This window comes from Lepeophtheirus salmonis, chromosome 11 (genome assembly GCF_016086655.4).
Source record: "Lepeophtheirus salmonis chromosome 11, UVic_Lsal_1.4, whole genome shotgun sequence".
Taxonomy (NCBI): domain Eukaryota; kingdom Metazoa; phylum Arthropoda; class Copepoda; order Siphonostomatoida; family Caligidae; genus Lepeophtheirus; species Lepeophtheirus salmonis.
In genome coordinates, this window is record NC_052141.2 from 10,461,210 (window position 1) to 10,479,273 (window position 18,064).

At 31.7% G+C, this 18,064-nt stretch overlaps 1 protein-coding gene across 5 annotated transcripts in view; it reads right to left on the minus strand.

Moving 5' to 3' along the window:
* LOC121126229 (uncharacterized) overlaps positions 1–18,064 on the minus strand; it is a 52,266-nt gene that overhangs the window by 26,492 nt on the left and 7,710 nt on the right. For 3 of the 5 annotated variants that reach the window (XR_011782190.1, XM_040721547.2, XM_071891687.1), the window contains exons 2-4: positions 15,218–15,309; positions 14,863–15,146; positions 12,049–12,106 (exon numbers count right to left, since the gene is read on the minus strand). Coding sequence is in view for 4 of the 5 variants with exons in the window: in XM_040721547.2 (XP_040577481.2) it covers positions 12,049–12,106; positions 14,863–15,146; positions 15,218–15,309 (434 nt within the window). In the remaining variant the exon portion in view is untranslated. The remainder of the gene's footprint in view (positions 1–12,048; positions 12,107–14,862; positions 15,147–15,217; positions 15,310–18,064) is intronic. The other 2 variants (XM_040721548.2, XM_071891688.1) reach the window with 2 other exon arrangements.

Sequence of the window (18,064 nt, forward strand, 5' to 3'; positions counted from 1 at the left end):
AATATCTCAACAACACGTATTGCATCCATTCTTTCGAAGCATTCGATTTATTACCCACTCTGATCCTTAGACTTACATATATAATTAATCAACTTTGTAAGACTCTACAAACTTTGATTTTTATGAGTTAATAATGTTGGGTAGTAATAATGTAGCATGCAAAACTAATTCCGTCCCTTAACAAGTTTTGGTCGGAACTGGTTTCAAAGCAAAATACGGTCTAGATCGTACCCATAAAAAATTGCGGTTATTCTGGCAGTTGTGGAATTGATCAAATGTGTGGAAATATTCTCTTGCAAGATAATTTATACAATTGACCCATATGTCTTGATCCATCTAAAGATTTCCTTGCACCTCTCAAACCTACTAGCTTTCATGCCTTCTATCAGAAGGTGGCTTGGTGTCCTTGTGAAAGACACTAATCGAAAGTTGTACATTGTATGCATCGTGGTGGTCCTGGTAGCTACAAAGAAATTGTTGGTAAGGGGATTCATCGACTTAGGGGATCTTCCTTTATATTCTTCTTCAAACTTAACAAGAACTTCGTATCCCTCTTTAAATTACGTCCTTTTCCATTTTTTTTCATCATGGTCAAATAAAAAAACAGGCTCCTAAAACATTTAACAATGTCCGTAATCTTCCTCACATCAACTCCAGTATCTAAAATATCTGAGTCTTTTTGCTTGGTGATGCTTCAAATGATGAATTGACAAAATGATTAGTATAGTTTGTTTATGTAAAAAGAACGGCAGAAACAGAATGTCAGAAAGTAATCACTAAACCTTTTCATAGTAATCAGAAAATGGACATTAATTAACAGTCCATGTTTTGCTGCCCTACCCGATAGTAAATCCTTAACAAGGGATTATCACGATCAAAAAATAATTTTAATAAGTCTCAATTCAGTAAGGGGTAAATGTGATCATTATGAAAGGACGAATGTTTAAAAATTACAAATCTTTTAGAAGTCGTTTAGATCTTGGTTTCAAAGTGATACTGTTACAACAGTTGGCTAGCATACGTCAACCAGACGCTACAGGTAGGGTTAGTCATGGATCCAGATTCTTAGTACTCAGGCACGGCTTAAAAAAACTTGTAAACTTTGTAAGTCCGAAATGGCTTTGAGTACTTAAACTTTTACAGAAGATTACAAAATATCCCCTTTAAATGGATAACATACTAATAGAAAAGTCTTAAATATTTATTTGCACTAACGACTAACTCGTTACAGAAATTGAACTGGTCTCCACTAGCGATATACAAAAAGCTCAAAGTAAATCTGGAATAGCTGTAACTGCTAATTATGAGCCTTTTAGAGGTTATATGATGAATTTTTCAAAATTAGCGACATGTTAAATGTGTTAGCTTTCTAAATTATATACAGTATTTTTTTTAGTATCTCATCGTCCAAGCATAGAAAAAGTTAAGAATATCCATCATCGAAGCTCACTGTACGAGACACTCTGTAAAGGATATACTTTCCTTCTTCAAATATACAAAATACACAGTTAATGACGTGATTAAGGGCTTTGATGAGGAGGGAAAAAGTGAGAAAACAGTTTATTTCACATATAAAAAACAGAACTAAAAAAAAAAATCATAGGTGGCTTGAAACTATGAATTAATACTCATCCAGACACACCGAGAGCTAAGTTGGCTAAGGAACGCAACATGAGCCAAACGACCATCAAAGATGCCATAAGGATTGACATGGGTTACTTTTCTAGGGTCATAGCTTCAAAACATCTGCTAACAGAGGGGATAAGGCAGAACAAATGGGCGAAGACAAGATTTATATTAACTAAATGAAGAACAAAAGAGGTTACGTACGATTTTATTTCGGACGATAAAATCTTTACAATTGCATAACTTTAGAAATGATATTTGTTAGGAGCCTGATGAGGTCAAACCAGTCAGGAAAGCAAAGAGTCTATCTTTGGTACTGGTGGTCATCAGTACGGAAGGAAATGTTATAGCCCAACACTTCTTCCAAGAGGACCCGAAAGTGACCAAGGAGGACGAAATTCAAGGACTCCAGCAAGAATCAGCACCTGCTTATAAACTTAAGCGTCCTAAATTTCTTGGAACAGAATGTGCCAGATGTTTTGCTCCCATTCTAGTAGCCAGCCAACAGCCCGAACCTCAATTCCTATGGTTTTTACTAGTGGGGCAGTGCGGGAAGGACCCCCTACAAAAATAATCATGCCTCAGTTGAGACCTCAAAGCCTTCCATTGTCAAGATAAAGAAAGTACATAGATCAGCACGAGGTAGCAGGCGCCGTGTACATATCGTGATCAAGAACGAAGGCTTTTATTATGAATAATTATTTTTCATTTAATGTTGCTTTCCAATGAATAAAATATAAACTGTATCTCGTATACATGTCTCATAATTGGCAATCAAAGTTATTTTGGATTTAACTTGTCCACCCTATATATCTTTTAATATCAAGGGGTCAAAGAATTTCCATATAGTTTATATACTAAAAGAGGTTTTATTATTGTAAAGACATGGTTGAACCAATGTTGATATATATTTATTTTTCTTCTTTAAAACGTTCCCATATGAATTGATCTTGATTGTTCATTGTTCTTAGGAGAAGGATGATCATTCTTAGATATATAGGTAAACAACTTGTCTACTTTGGACAATTGCCATAATTCTCTTCATATCGTCATTATTCCCTCATGGGAGACAGCAACCAAGAGATTTACTTTATCTTTTTCATATCTCTTCTATTTATGCTTTTATATTTTAAAAAGCTCCTTTGAAATAAATAGGTCACCAACTCATAGCTTAAGAGAGATATTTAGTCTACTACTCATAACTTAACTCCCTGTTAGTGCCCTGGGATATTATACATACCATGGCTTATTAAAAATTATTCTTCTCCTTTTAATCTCCAACACTTATCAGTTTGCTCTTGAAACATTCAATCAGATTATATGCAATTCATTATTTACCTTGATAATACCTACATTTATGATTTATTCGTCATTTTAGTAATTTTTAATTGAGGTTTAGTAAATTTAATTAATTATTTTGCTTTGATTTTCCTTTTAATCCGCCTCGAAAAACTGTCTTGTTTCAGAAAGTGTGGGGACATCCTCCCCTTGTCACTATAGATGCCACCACTTAAGACCATTTTGCTTTGAGTGGTTAACCTTCATCCTCTTTTTACGAGATAGAGATTGACCAGGACACCCCAACAATTTTCCTATTTTATTCTAGTGAATTCATTTTTCAAGATATCTGAACAATACTTAGAAATAAGAACGAAAAATAAAAGTAAAAGCTAAACTGAAAAGAAAGGTTACCAGATGTTGCTTATTAGCATCAAAGTCATGGAAGTAAATACCTAACCACCCAGTATACTTTAGTGGTTTGAGGCAAATTTGACACACATGTACCATCAAAAGGAAGGCATAATTAAATTTTGATTTATTAATACAAGGTTATTTTATTTTTAAAGAAAAGTACCGAGTAGTAAGTAAGTCGAGCCCTACCCCATTTCTTTAAATGTATTTTGAGAAGTGTAGAGACTTTCAATCAAAAAAATTAAACATTAAAGTGAAAAGTAGATAAACATAGAAACAAACAGATTGGACATTGCAACAGTGATCCAAGCCGCCCTTGACATCTTGGGTATCGTTTAACAGCTCGGGTCTACTGCTACATTATCTACCGCATTTGCACTTGGTACGAAGATAATTGTCGTGTCAGTCCTTAATTTAAATTGTGTTTTCCCTTTTTTAAATTATAACGTAATATAAAAAATATAATATATAACAAAGTAAAAATATAACATGTTTACATTATAGTACAAATAAGAACATTTTTGGCACTATATGTGCCATAATCTAAATAGATTTCACATATATCTTATTTGGCACAATAAATCATCAATATTTTTATGAAAAATTCCAAAGACCAACAGAGCAGGACTGGTCCTTCGACTGACAAGCTGAAGGACCGATAGGATTGGTCCTAAGACTGGAACCGAACGAATAAATAATGACCAACAGAACACTAATCATAGTAATAAACCAATAAATTTTGAGAGGATCTTTAAAAATGCATAATTGACCATAATTTTTGAACAAATAAAGATACATAGCTCAATTTACATCTGGAACAAAAATAAGCAAGTTCCATGTCTCTAAATGTAGGAGCAATAACAAAAAAGGCAATACTTGTTTGATTTCCTCCCCAACAGAGTCCGTACTGAGAAGGCTGAAGAGACCATTGACATCTCCATCTGGACTGCCTACTATATCTAAAAGTCATAACTGTCCAATAAAGTCAAGAAGAACCAAAAATTATCGAGCAACAATATGGTAAATTTCTGGGCTACCTTTATGTTGCTCTGTTCAGCCTTGACCTCAATCCCTTGGACTTTGTAGTTTTCCGCACACATTTCATCCTAATTTAGATTTGCTCTGAGTTACCATCATGAAAGAGTGGTACACCATGGACACGGTCTTCTTTGTCAAGAACTGCCACTCTGTTTCTTGGCATTTCGATAATGCGATTGGGTAGTGTAGGAGGATATATATAATAAACATAAAACTAAATATACCATATTTACAGATTATAAATTGGTTTGGACTTGTTGATTCTGGATTCCATAAAAATCACGTTAATAGTAATTAAGTCATGCTACTGCATTTTATAAGCTTGTCTACAATGTACAAAGTTTGCCAGCAAATCGTATGTGTATAAGGAAATCCCAAGTCACCCTTCATGTCCCTCCTGATGGTCCTAGCGGCTACGGAGATGTAATTGACAATGCGATTCATCTATTTGGTGGTGTCCTCCTTGATCTCATTCTCCAAGGTAGACAAGAACTCCGGATCATTCTTTATATAGGGCCTTCTACTTCCTGCTTTCCGGTGAAAGTCTTGTCCATCTAGGCCACCTTGAAAACTAGGTTCCCGGGGACCTTCCCAATGTTCATAATATTCGTCACCTCCATTTCAGCATATAGGAGATTTAAGATGCTCTGGCTTTTTGCTCACTCATGATAAGAAATTTTTATTAAAGTATTTTTATACAAAGTCTACATTTTGTTGCCTAACCCTCTACACCTAAAACTCAGGGCATTTGGTTTGCGTAAAAATGATCTAAATACATAAATTCATTGCTAGAGAAAAACGAGCTCTTGCAATTCTAAAAAATTGTATGTAGAAAGTTTACTTTTTGCCTTTATTTCCTACATGTCTTGTAAATGTTGTATTATTATCAAAAGAAAAAGTAAGTTGCTGTATGTATACACTGGACACCAGATGCTTAATAATATATATATATATATATATTATTATAAATATTGTGAATAAGATTCAGGATATGATGATATTAAAAAAAAAAGTTTTTTTAGTTTTGAATTCATTTTTTTTTTCATAAAAATTTCTTATAATGATTACAAGTATTAAAACCAGATGCTACCTCCAAATCAAAGTTTTTTATCTTTTAAAAACGTCACTATCAAGCCTTCAAAAATACCATATAGATATGTCCCCTATCTTTTTTAGCATGGGCAGACACTTTGATGAAAACCTTTTTATAGAAATCCACTTTGCCAAGCGGACACTTTGCTTAACGACACTTTTTCCGAACAGACACTATATATATATATGTTTCATTCCAAAATACTCGTAAATCCCTTTTAACAAGAAAATGTGCATGGGATGATCTTCACCTTCTGAAATTTTTATGTCAAGTGTCACCGGCAATTATATATATATGTATGTTTTTTTAAATCGGTTGCCCGATAATTTTGCCTTAAATCAATTTTGCCTCAAGGATATTTCGCTTTTATCCATAAATTTATAAATATTATAAGTAGTTATTGTTTATTTTTGGTTGAAACCAAAATATACAATTTTTATCTGTGTAAAATTATTAAATGTTCGTTGAAATAACGATAGAATTATGTTTTTACCTCATATCATGCTTGCTCGTCAAATCCACGAGTCTTTGCTTTTCTTTATAATCAATTTTGTATTATTTTAATTACCAACAGAGATGTGATAAGCAATTCTTCTATTCCAATCGTTGCCGTGGTTATTATTATTTTTCTTATTATACTAATGAGTAATTTTATTAGCTACCTATTTTTTCCCTGGTTCGAATTCATTATATAGTGAGATTTTATTGGTGTAGGGATTGAAATTTTAGCGGATGATTTCATCATTTTTAAAATAAAATAAAATAGTTTTCGTCAAATTTTCCTAGCACCTTAAAATTGTTGTATCCATTAAAAAGCAAAGTTCTTCGTTAAAATAATTGATGAAAACAGGTAAAACAAAAATGACTCTTTAGTAGATCTATAGGATTTATTCCTCCATCCATTTTACAAACCCTAATCATTCTCTAATTTACCTCAAAATATTCATTTCGATAGCCGCCTTTCTGCCTCCTACGACGCATCTGAAAGGAAAAGTCCACAATTTTCCATGGAAATCCAAACTCCCTAAAATATTTCCTAAAACCAAGCCTTTTAAAATGCTTCATTTTCACTCAATCCGTAAAAATATGTAACTGTGTGTCCAGTTTTTTCCATTTAAATGAACATCACTTTTCTTCCAGTGATCTTTTAACAAAATAATTGCACAATGAAGACTTGCTGTTTGATATAAGCTTGTAAATTTCTACAGACTCCATCTCTAACTTTTTCAAAGTTGTAAATATGTTTAAAATATTTTCCTCTCACTCTTTATTTTTCAAGCCTCTCCAATGATTTTTAATAAAATGACAGAATTCAGTTCTGAATTTGTAAAAACTTATTCTAAAGTTGATTTCAAATACAGTAAAAGGTATTTGGATTCGTCTGTCAATGGAGATCTTCAGGTTATCTTCACTTTAGCTACTTGGTCTGCAACGTACATATTTATTTGTCTTTAAGGCCGCCAGTAGGTTATGATCGTTCTGGATGATGATTTATGCTCCTATACTAAGTAATTAGTATTCCCATTTATGTTACACGTTTTTTAAAAGATAACATGTTTAATTTTTTTGTACGAGTTACCATGATTCAGTGTTGATGAATTTATACTAGATTTATTTCATTATGAGGATGCCTCAATAGTTGATTCTAACGGCTATTAAAACTTTTGTGACAAAAATAATGACAATCATCCAATACATTAATCCCAAAACACATAAATGCTTAAAAAAAAGAAGAAGTCAATCAATTAATGATTGAGGCTCCAATGTACCTGGATCTATCCAGATCGCAACTCCTTTATATCGAAGCTATAATTATATTGATGTGTACCAGACGGAAACTTGAAAGTTACACGCTTGCAATTGGAAAGAATATAGCCTATCATTCTTTAATTATACATTTAACAAAATCTTATTAGTTTTTTTTGATACATGGCATATGCCAAATTGAGTTCTTATATCGGACCTCCATTTGTCTCACAGATGGCACAGAAACCTCTCGTAAAAAGAGTTCTAAGTATTGCAAATGAAGTACGTGTCCATGACATCCCTTCCCTTGAGGACAAAGACATTCATAGCTTCAACGTTCGGGCGAGAGTCCCTTTTCTCGATGTGCACCCAGAAATAAAAGTCAAATGGATTTATATCCGAACTGTATAGTGGCCATACGCACTTAGATATAGTATTCCCAGGGGCTTGCGTCTAGAGAGGAGGATGGCTACATATTGAGGTCCCAAAAGTCCAGAAAGTTTTATTTCAGAAAGGCATTGGTCCCAGCGGCATGATGACACGGAGTTCCGTCTTGAGTGGAAACAAAGTTGTTCCCGAACTTTCATATGCCCCAAGTAAGCCGATGTAAGTATCTACATTTAACCGCTCCTTCCTCTCCACAAAAATGGTGTGGCAGACTCCACAACGCACCAGACCATAGGTCTGTCTTGACTTTTTGTTCTGTAGTGATATCACATTGTAGCTGAGATATCGTCCAGATGTTCAGTTGTGATCTTGTGGCTGTTCTGCTTATTCACAGTGGCATCAACGGAGAACTGGCTTAGCTTACTCTGTTCAGGGATAAGATGTCTTGTTGTCCTGTTCCTTGCTTTTTCACGGAAGCATTCCAGATTTAAAATCATAAAATGTGATCACTGGACAAGATAAACCCTGTATTTTTTTTTTTTTCTTTTTTTGGCAATTTACTTTAAGTAATCTTAGACAGTTATTTTTAATCATTATTAATTGCAAATATTCGTGTATATAAAAAGCCATGTTCTAAAAAAATGTTATACATTTTTGGGGTATCCTTTTCATCATCATAAATTGGATAATCTTTATATATATATATATAAAACGAAGCACTTATTTTTTGTCAGAATGAGAGATATGTACACAAATATAATATGTTATATATGTGTGACCATAGTGAGAAAATGTTTTAAAGGAAAATATACGAGCAAATTTGGTCTTCAAGAAACATAACCAACATAACAAATACACCTTCACGAAATAATTGATGCAATATCACGAAAAGCGAAATATTATATGACAGATAAATATGTCTCAAAGTACAGATAGGTTATATTAGAAATAATGAATATAAAAAACTGAAACTTAATTTAATTTTCGACCAGCAGCGTTAATTAAAACCGATAACAGTTCAACAATTCTAATTTAATAATTTACCACAGCTGGATAAGTCAACCTACTTCCCTAGCGTTCCACGATTTTTGGAATGAATTTATTCTCCTTCCATTCTGATGATTGTTAGCTTGTTTCCATGTCATAGCCGTAGGCCCACGTCTCATCACCAGTTATAATACGCTCCATTAACATTGGGTTGGGATTCATATGATCAAGTATGGCCGAAGAGACTTGCTCACAGTACTGTTTTTGTAGAAAATTAAGCTTTTTTTTGGAGCAACCCGTGTAGCTAAGCGTCTCATGCCTAATTTTCAGTCAGAATAGTACAAACTGACTTGTGGGAGATGTTAAGACAATCTAGGACGATTTTTTTGTTCAATAATTTTGTTGATTGTAAAAATCGTGTAGACTAGTGAGTTAGACTGACTTATCCAGCTGTTGCAAGCAAACTGGTCTACAGATTGTGCTCAAACTTGGCATCATAATGAGAGACATTTCTGCCAAAATTATATATTTTTAAAATCCCATTGGCGAAGGCAATTTAAATTAACCCTTCTCAGTACTTTTTTGACAAAATATATTCTAACAATGATTTGAAATTGTTTTTATCTATAATTATTGGGTATATCTTTAAGAAGACACAATGAAAGCCAAAAAGAAGGCAACCGAGATTCCCCAAACGGGTGTGTATGGCGTTAAAATGACATTTTTACACAAGGAACAGTAGCCAGAAAGTCTGTCAAGGTTGGAAAAGAACTGTAAGAACTGTAAAACATGCCATTACGATGACAGCAAAAGAGAACAGGTATATAGAGTAAAGCTTCTTTTGATTGTGCCCCAGAACATGTGTCCTCCCTGCTCACCTGATCTTAATCCTTTGGACTATTCTTTATACGGAAATGTCGAGGGAGCTTGAATTTAACAAGCCTTTAGGGTCTGTGATATCTTTGGAGTCCGTCATCTAGGCTGTATGGACTGACTTAATAGAAAACTGCATCTGTAAGTCAGGTACAGCCTACAGGACGAACAGGCCATATTGAATTAAAATGTCAATATCTATGGTAAATCAATGGAAGTAAGTTTAATTTTTTTCTCATTATCTTCACGAACTAGTTTTTAGTAAAGTTTTAAGCACAATCTTAAGTGTAAACTTAAATATAAAACATTGTAGTATATAAATGTGTACGGATTATTCCATGAAAATTTTTGATGAGGATTTCTCTTTTGATATCTTCCTTTACTTACAATACATGCTACTTAAAAAATTGAGTGACAGCAAATGAGTTATTTTTGTATTACATACATCAACCAAATATTAGATATTGCTGAAATAGGTGAAATAAATAAAAACACATTTTTGAATGAGACTCAAAATGTACTAACCTAACGGTCCAGCATGGGGTTAAAGGTTTAATTAATTAAGAATATAATTCCAACCAAATTAATATTGTAAATAAATCTTTTAATCATTAATGTATCCGCCCTTAGCAGCGGTGGTGGAAGGCCTGGAACCTATTGCAGATGTAGTCCTCTGTGATGGTGTTCAGTGCTGACTGACAGTGGCTTTGAGGGCTTGGTGTTTTGATGATGTACACTGCAGGCCTTCCCTCAACTGCACCTTTTGGTCGATGGGGCTGTAATCCCAGAGTCTCATTTTGTACAAGGGGTAACCTTTGTTTAGTATCCAGGGTGAAGGAGAAAGGTTTATTTTTATTATTGAAAATTATGTGGAGGCTAATAACATGCTTGATGGTATAAAGTTATGAAGCCAAGTTTTTTAATTTTGCATGGATAGTCAAAGTAATCTCTCATTGAAGGAAATATCGACACAAGCCTGACTTGTCTCTTTTTAGACACTAAGTGAGAAAGCTCCAAGAAATAGTGTTCAGAAAACTCATAAAAGCCGAAAACAATAGCTTAAATGGTTGATAAGCAATTGTTTTTGCTTTCTTGAAGGATTCCAGATCTCCGATAACTACAATAAGATTTGAAGGACATAACTTTTTAAAGTTTTACCATAAACGCGGGATTACGTGTTTTGAGACTTTTTTAATTAGACCCATGTTCTGATTATGAACCACAAATAAATTAGTACATCCAAAAGGATTTCAATTGGCAGTTCGGCATATTCAGGCTGTAATACATTAAAATATTCAATCTTTTTATCAATGAACGTTAGCTAGGGCAATGTAAAAAAAAAGAAACAGTATCATACTTAATAGACTAAAAAAAATTCATTATTCACAAAGTGGTGTGACTTTCTGTCACTTGTTGTTTCAAAACAAGTATATCTCAGGACTATGTGGATTAGACTGGTCCAATTTGCACTTTTTTTGGAAATATTGAGACGTCATAGGCTTAAAATATGCATTTAGGTAAAAATGGAGGAATGACAAATTTACAGCAATTTAAAAGAAGTTTTCGAGGTCGAGCAACGAACATAATGTTTTGAAAATTGACGTTTTTTCGAAAATTTTGTCATCTTCCTTTATTACCTGTCAACTATTAGCAGATATGATTAAATCTTTTTTATAATTTGTTTTACATAATGAAATAACCTTTATAAAATATTTATACTATTTTGTTCTTAAATTAGTTTTTTTGGATTTTAAACAGAATAGTAGTGAAGGACTTTTTTTAACCTATTTCTCACAGCGCACATTATTGATCCTTTTTTTAAATTTTTATTAAACGGCAATATTGCCGAATCTTTACTGTTAAAAATGAACAATATTATCAACTTGAATTTGAACCTTCATTAAAATTTGCAAAGGATTATTAATAAATAACTATGTCATTCGTTGTAAGAGTACTTTTGCATATTATCCTGTTAACTTAAAAACCATGCTTCTGGAACACTTTACATTGTCTGTAATCTTCATCAATTCAACTCCATCATCTAAGAGATATGGGATGTGCTATCTTTTTGCTTGCTGTTCGCTCATGATGATTAAATAACTAAATAATTAGTATAGTTTGTATATGAACTTAGGACAGCGGAAACAAAATGTAAAAAAATATTCACTAAACCTTTTTGATGAGAAAATAAACATCTACTAACAGTCCAAGTTTGGGTGCCCTACCCAAGAGTAGAAAAGGAATTATCAGGAGTGAAATAATTGATATGGTAACCCATCTTTAGACAGAGTTCTCGAGCAGTTTTGAGTTTGTATGGTATTTTTATAAAAATATTCATACATATTTGTAAGAATCTAAGAAACATAACCTTAATTGAACAGGGGTTAAAATATGTATATGAAATGGAATTTGACTGTATACATAAAAATGAAATGTAATTTTAAATTGCATAAAACCACAAAAATCAAATAAATTTTAGGAGAAAAAATGATATCACGATATTTCATAGATATATTATATTCTATTTTTACATTATTTTACTTATATTCAACTTTAAAGAAATTATAATCCAGTAGTCACATTTTTAATAAATACCAGCTACTTACTTTTAAGTCGATGACTGTAGTTGGCAGAGTACTCTACAGTGGCGTCCCCGGACTTCAACTGGAATAAAAAAATAATTTTAATTTCTAATATATCATATGGTATTCCAACTAAAAATGCTTCAAAAAATATGACAAACTTATTTTCTTTGACTAAAGTTTTTTAATTAAGATGTAAGAGATCGTAGTTTTTCTATTAAGAAAATTACACAGAAGAATATTATGAATCATTCCTTCCTTGTGCTGAAATATGTTGATCATTGTTGAAATAAAGTCAAATTGCAATAGACTGCATTATAATGAAAGCAGGGATAATTGTTGCAAGATTTGTGCAATGCTTTTAATCCATATCTCATATATTTTATTTTGCTTAACAAAACATAGATTTTTTTTCATAAAAAAATCCAAAACCAAGAGTGTGAAGTTAAATTTAACATTTGAATGTACAGCTACTGGTTAACTTAAACCAAAGTGTCGAAAGCATAACAATCGGCTGGAAACGTTATGGCCTCAGTATTTTTGGACATGCCTGGTATAGTATTCATAGAGCACATCGAGAAGGGAAATGCAATCAACAAAGAATATTATATGGCGTTATTAGAGCGTTTGAAGGAGAAAATCACGAAGAAGAAGAAAATACTATTTAACCATTTTGTTAATTTTTTTCTGAGAAAGTTGTAAAAACACACTACAGAACCTCTTCAGATAAAAAAACAACAACTCCTTGTAGATATTGTTGTTTTTGCTCTTGACCGCCATAAACTTGGTCAAAATTTATCTGCAAGGGTCTGTAGTAAGTTTGCGATAAAAAATAGTTTCTAAAATCATATAATGAGTTAAGGAATCTAAATTTATTTTTATCAAATAATTGTAGAGCAAGACTCTAATGACGGTGATTTAGCAACTACTTTCGTGAACTGTTGGTATCAAAAATGAAACCACTAAAGCTTCAAAACCATCCTGAAAGAATTAGATATGAATTGGTTGTGAATAACATATTTACAATACAGTTATTAGATTGCTACAAAACACCCAACTTATTCAAACTATTAAAAAAGGACTAATTAAAGATATTTCTCAATTGAATCAAAAAGTTACATTATTATTCTAATTATCCATATTAGCTATCATTCTAGTCATCTTTCGTTGTTATTTTATTTTAACCAGTTAACGCCGTGGTTTGGAACACGGTAATGATTATTAAGTACCTTGGTAACTAATGAAGCTAAGCTCTGCTTACTTTTTTTTCAAGTACTGCTACAAAAAGGTGGTGAAAAATATTAATCTCCAAATCTAATATACAGCCTTGTGAGTATCCTACAAGCACTTATTTTTTTAATTGGATAATATGTGTTCTAAATCTAATTGATTAATATCAAAGACACAACATAATGTTACTATTTACTTAACCTCATCTCAGAGCCGCAGCATCAGGATGAAAGAGCTGAATGCAGCTTTTGAACCACGGGTAAAATACAGTACATTTTGGACTTAACATTAGATTATATGTTTTATTAAGAAGTCAATTTGATATCCTTATCGTTCTTGTGTTAAATTACATATTTGGAGATTGATTTCAATATTTTTGCTTAATATATCTAACGATTATAATATAATGGAGAAAATATAAACAGGCTATTATCCTTTTTTCAATTAGTAAGTAATATAGTTATCAAACATCTATTTTATTAAAGAAAAATTTGTCTGCCTCTGGTTAAATCATTTATAACAAGCATCTTGTGAAGCGAAAGCACAGTGCTTCATATTAAAAAAGAAAAGGGGAGGTTCATACCAATATTAATTTGAAGAACTTGGTCTATTAGTCAGCGGAGGACTCATTTTTGAGTGTGCCCTAAATATCCTACTAGCATATTGTGTCATATTAAGAAAATTATCTTAATTTAATAATAAAAAAAAGTATAAGCTATAAAATAATAAAAAAAAGTGCTTTGGTGTCTGTTTGTCTGGGGAGGGCTCATGCTTGAGTGTGCACTTAATATTTTATAACTATGTCAACGTGGATCTATGAATTAACAATGTAGCAACGAGCGTGTATAGCTTATACTCAGGGTTTCATATATATGCAGAAAATAAAAGAGAGTGTATCAATCTATATTAATAAAGCAAATAATTTTATGTTTGTCTGCTGTGTACGCCTAATGCCTCCGAACAATGCTAGATACTCCCACTAGTTTATAGACAGGGCCGGTCGCAGGATTTTTTTTTCATTTGGGTGGGAAAAAGGGCTTATTTTTTGGAATTTTTTCGTAAAAAATTTCATAATCCATAGTTACTTATAGAAATTTCAAATATGACACTTTCCCGAAAAAAATTTGAAAATTTAATTTAAAAAAAAAAAAATCCAGAAATAAAACTTCAAAAATAAACTTGTTGGGAAAAATTTCAAGCTTTCATAGCTATTCACAAAAATTAATTTTTTTTGGAAAAACAATTCAAAAATTAAATTTAAAATAATAAATTAAAAGAACAAAAAACACTGGTATTTTCAAAAAATGGAACTTTTGGTAAAAAATTTCAAAAATCGTATTTCAAATATTAAATTTTTACTAAAATCAGCAGCTTTTTGGAAAAAATAATTTTTTTGTAAAAAAAATTCAAACACATTCAAATATTAAAAAAGTTCAAAACTTTTTTTAAATATAAATTTATGATATTATATTTTTTGGTCCTTTGCATAATTTCCCTGAATGACACAAAATGTTCTTGTAAAAAGTAAAACTTCCTTATACATATATTTTTTTTAGGGGGACCCCATGCCCCTGATAGATAAAGAAACAAATCTATAAAGTGTCTCACATTCGTATTCCGCAAATTATACACAGTCATATGTTGCCACTCCGCCTCAATTGGCTCTCTTCGATTGGGAACATCTGGGTTCACAATGAACACTGTGTAGAGTTGTTCCCCTTTCTCCAAATTCCATTCCAATCTTGGAACTTTTTCTATAGATGCTCGAGAGAGCGTTGCTCCAGTAGCAACAGGGCCTTGACCATAGTCAATGGTTAAGAGACTATGTGGTACTCGATTAATAACATCTGGAACAACTAAATGATTGCGGAACTCCTTTTTCCATTCTGCTTCTTGAGGAGTGGATAGAAATGACAATATGGGAAAATACTATTAGTATAAAGAAATGAATCAAATACCTTACCATTTGATGATTTGGATCTTACAGTTGAGAAAAGGATGATAAATGAATGGGACAGAAGGAATATACTGAATCCTGGGGATTGAAAGTAACATCTGAAAAAAAAAAAAAAAAAAAAAAAATATATATGTAAACTTCATATCCTACATTCCTACGCAGTATTTCAATAATTTATTAGTGTTTGATGTACGTCCGGCTTAGAAAAATAATGATTAAAACGCATTAATTTCAAAAACGGAGAAAGGTACACACAATTTATACAATTTTGAGTTACGTCCGTGAGGCTATGTTGAATTCTAATCCGACCAGATTTCTGAGCTCTGGAGGGCAAGTTTGATTTTTCTCTAAAAGTTCATTTTTACATAAACGTGTCTCAAAGTTTTTTTAAAGGTATGGGTTGTTGATTTGAAAATGCACCAAATAAAATTAAAAATCTAAAACGAATCAGTGTAATAACAGAAAAAGGGAGACCGTAGATTAAATAGGAATTAAAAAATGGAATTAGGAAGAGGATGAACGAGTTAATTTTTGTATGTATCTCCAATCTTCATTATGATTGAAGAAGGAACATGGCAAGTTAGCAATGACAATGGCAATAAATAAGTCACAATGTCAAATATTTGAAAAAATTCCTTTATATTTACAATAATCAGTATTTTCACATGTTCAATTATATGTTAGACTTTCAAGAGTGTCAAAAGGGGCGCAGATTTGGTTATATTTACAGCAAATGGACAGACAAAAAAGTTGTATTCAAGGAGGTTTTACTCTAGAAGTTTACCTATTATACAATTATAGTAGATCGTTTTAGTTGAGAATTTTAACATAAGCAAATTAAATATAAATATAATCTTTTTAATTTTTTATATGCTATCTTTAAGATAGCTTTATCTTACTCATATATGTATGTTCTTTCTAAAGAAGGATTACCACATATATCATGCATATGTGCGCAATTGATATCTACGAACATAGCATATGATAATCTTCAAACCTCAATAACTATCCCTTCCAAATCAATGAAGTTATGTGATTTAAAATTAGTTTTATTTTTGAATGTAAAATGCAATGAAAATAAATTATATTTTGAAGGTACGAAAATGTCAAGTAAGTTATTCTCATGCATTTAAAATTTAATTTATCAGGGCACTTTTACTTCCACAAGGAGGACACATTTTAAATACCAGAACCTTATTCATTTGACTAATGTTGTCACGGTCTTTATTTAGAACTGAAGACACGGTCTGTCCAATTTAGTTCAGTCCTGTACATCTGTCGTAAAACTCATTAAGTTCGATCCTTGACTTTATTTCTTTATGAACCAGTTGTGTGTTACAGCGTTCCAAAATTTGAAAAAAATTGTGCTGTGTATGGGGCCAGTATCAGATGCATCTGCAAAGCGATGCTTCCAAAAATTCTGTTGCGGTAATATCGACGTCAAAAATATCGATATAATAATGGAAATCGTCGAGTTGGACCGGCATGTGAGCACTTATTCCATTGCCCAGGAAATGAAGATTAGCCAGAAAACCGTTTGGAACCATCTTAATCGGATAATTCTAACTATGTCGATTTTATTGTCAAAATAAAGTAAAAAACGTTCGAACTTTTTACTACACTCATTATATACAAATGATAAATGTTCCTAACCCACCTTAAGACTAGTGATAAAATTATTGAGTTTCTACTTTAGATGTGTTGATCCTCTCATAAGGAATTTCTTTTCACTAAGCCGTCATTTTCTGCTAGACTGAATCAATGTTCAATTTTATGAATAATGAACGTGTAAAAATATTGAATAAAATTCATGTTTGTCAAATGGAAAAATTGAATTCCAGAAACATGTCTTTCATCTTTTTTTTGATCAAGGGTTTGAATAAGATAACATATTTAAGTTACATGTTTTTGATTCATTTTTGTTTCTTGTCACTCTTTCTTAAGAGTTTCCTTAGTAGCAACTTCAAAAAGTATCGCACTCGTCCAATGTCATATTTTTTATAATTCTACTTATTTATTTATATTATTAGGGATTTTGTTCTTATATTTATGGATATGAAAATTGTCTTAATCCTCGTAAGTGTAAATTTAAAAGAAAAATATATGTTTTGGCAAGTTTGATAAATAACATATTTTTTTATCTTTTTGTCTCCATCCTACGTTTTTTTTAGTTGTATGATTTTGATAATTTTTATTCATTTGTTTTCTACCTGATCATTTTACTAATTTTATTGAAGATTTTTATGAAATGGAATAAACTACTACAGAGTATTTTAATTATCGTTTGACTCACCGTGCTAATTAACTGCTTTAATGCCTTTAGTTTAGGATTTTAATGGTAAACGAAAATGTTTATTTATATATGTAACTTCTCTAAACGGATAAAGTCTTTATATAAAAAAAAACAACAACATATTTTTTGATAAAAGTCAGCGTACATGAAAATAGTTCAGGTAGGTCCAGATAAATTGAGAAAATCTTGAAAGACTTATATTGAACGAACTTGATAGGGTAGAACAGTAGAGTTATTATCATAATAGAGTGACTATTGGCGCTGTTGTAGCAGTCTATTGCGGTGAATATTATCCCTAGCTCATTGAAGGCAACCTTCTATATTTAACAATACAAGCTTTTAGTAAATTAGTAATTTATAAAAGAGATTCGCAAATTAAGAATCTATTGAAGATCAATTGAGAAAAAGGTATTGTTGTTGTAGTTCAATTAGTATTAATAGATTAATTCATAGCAAACTATAAGAGCTGAATTATAACATATCATAGGAGTTGCTGAACAAGAGGCAAAGGCCAAAATGTTTTGATCTTCCTAATTTATGCACAAAATACAATCTAAATC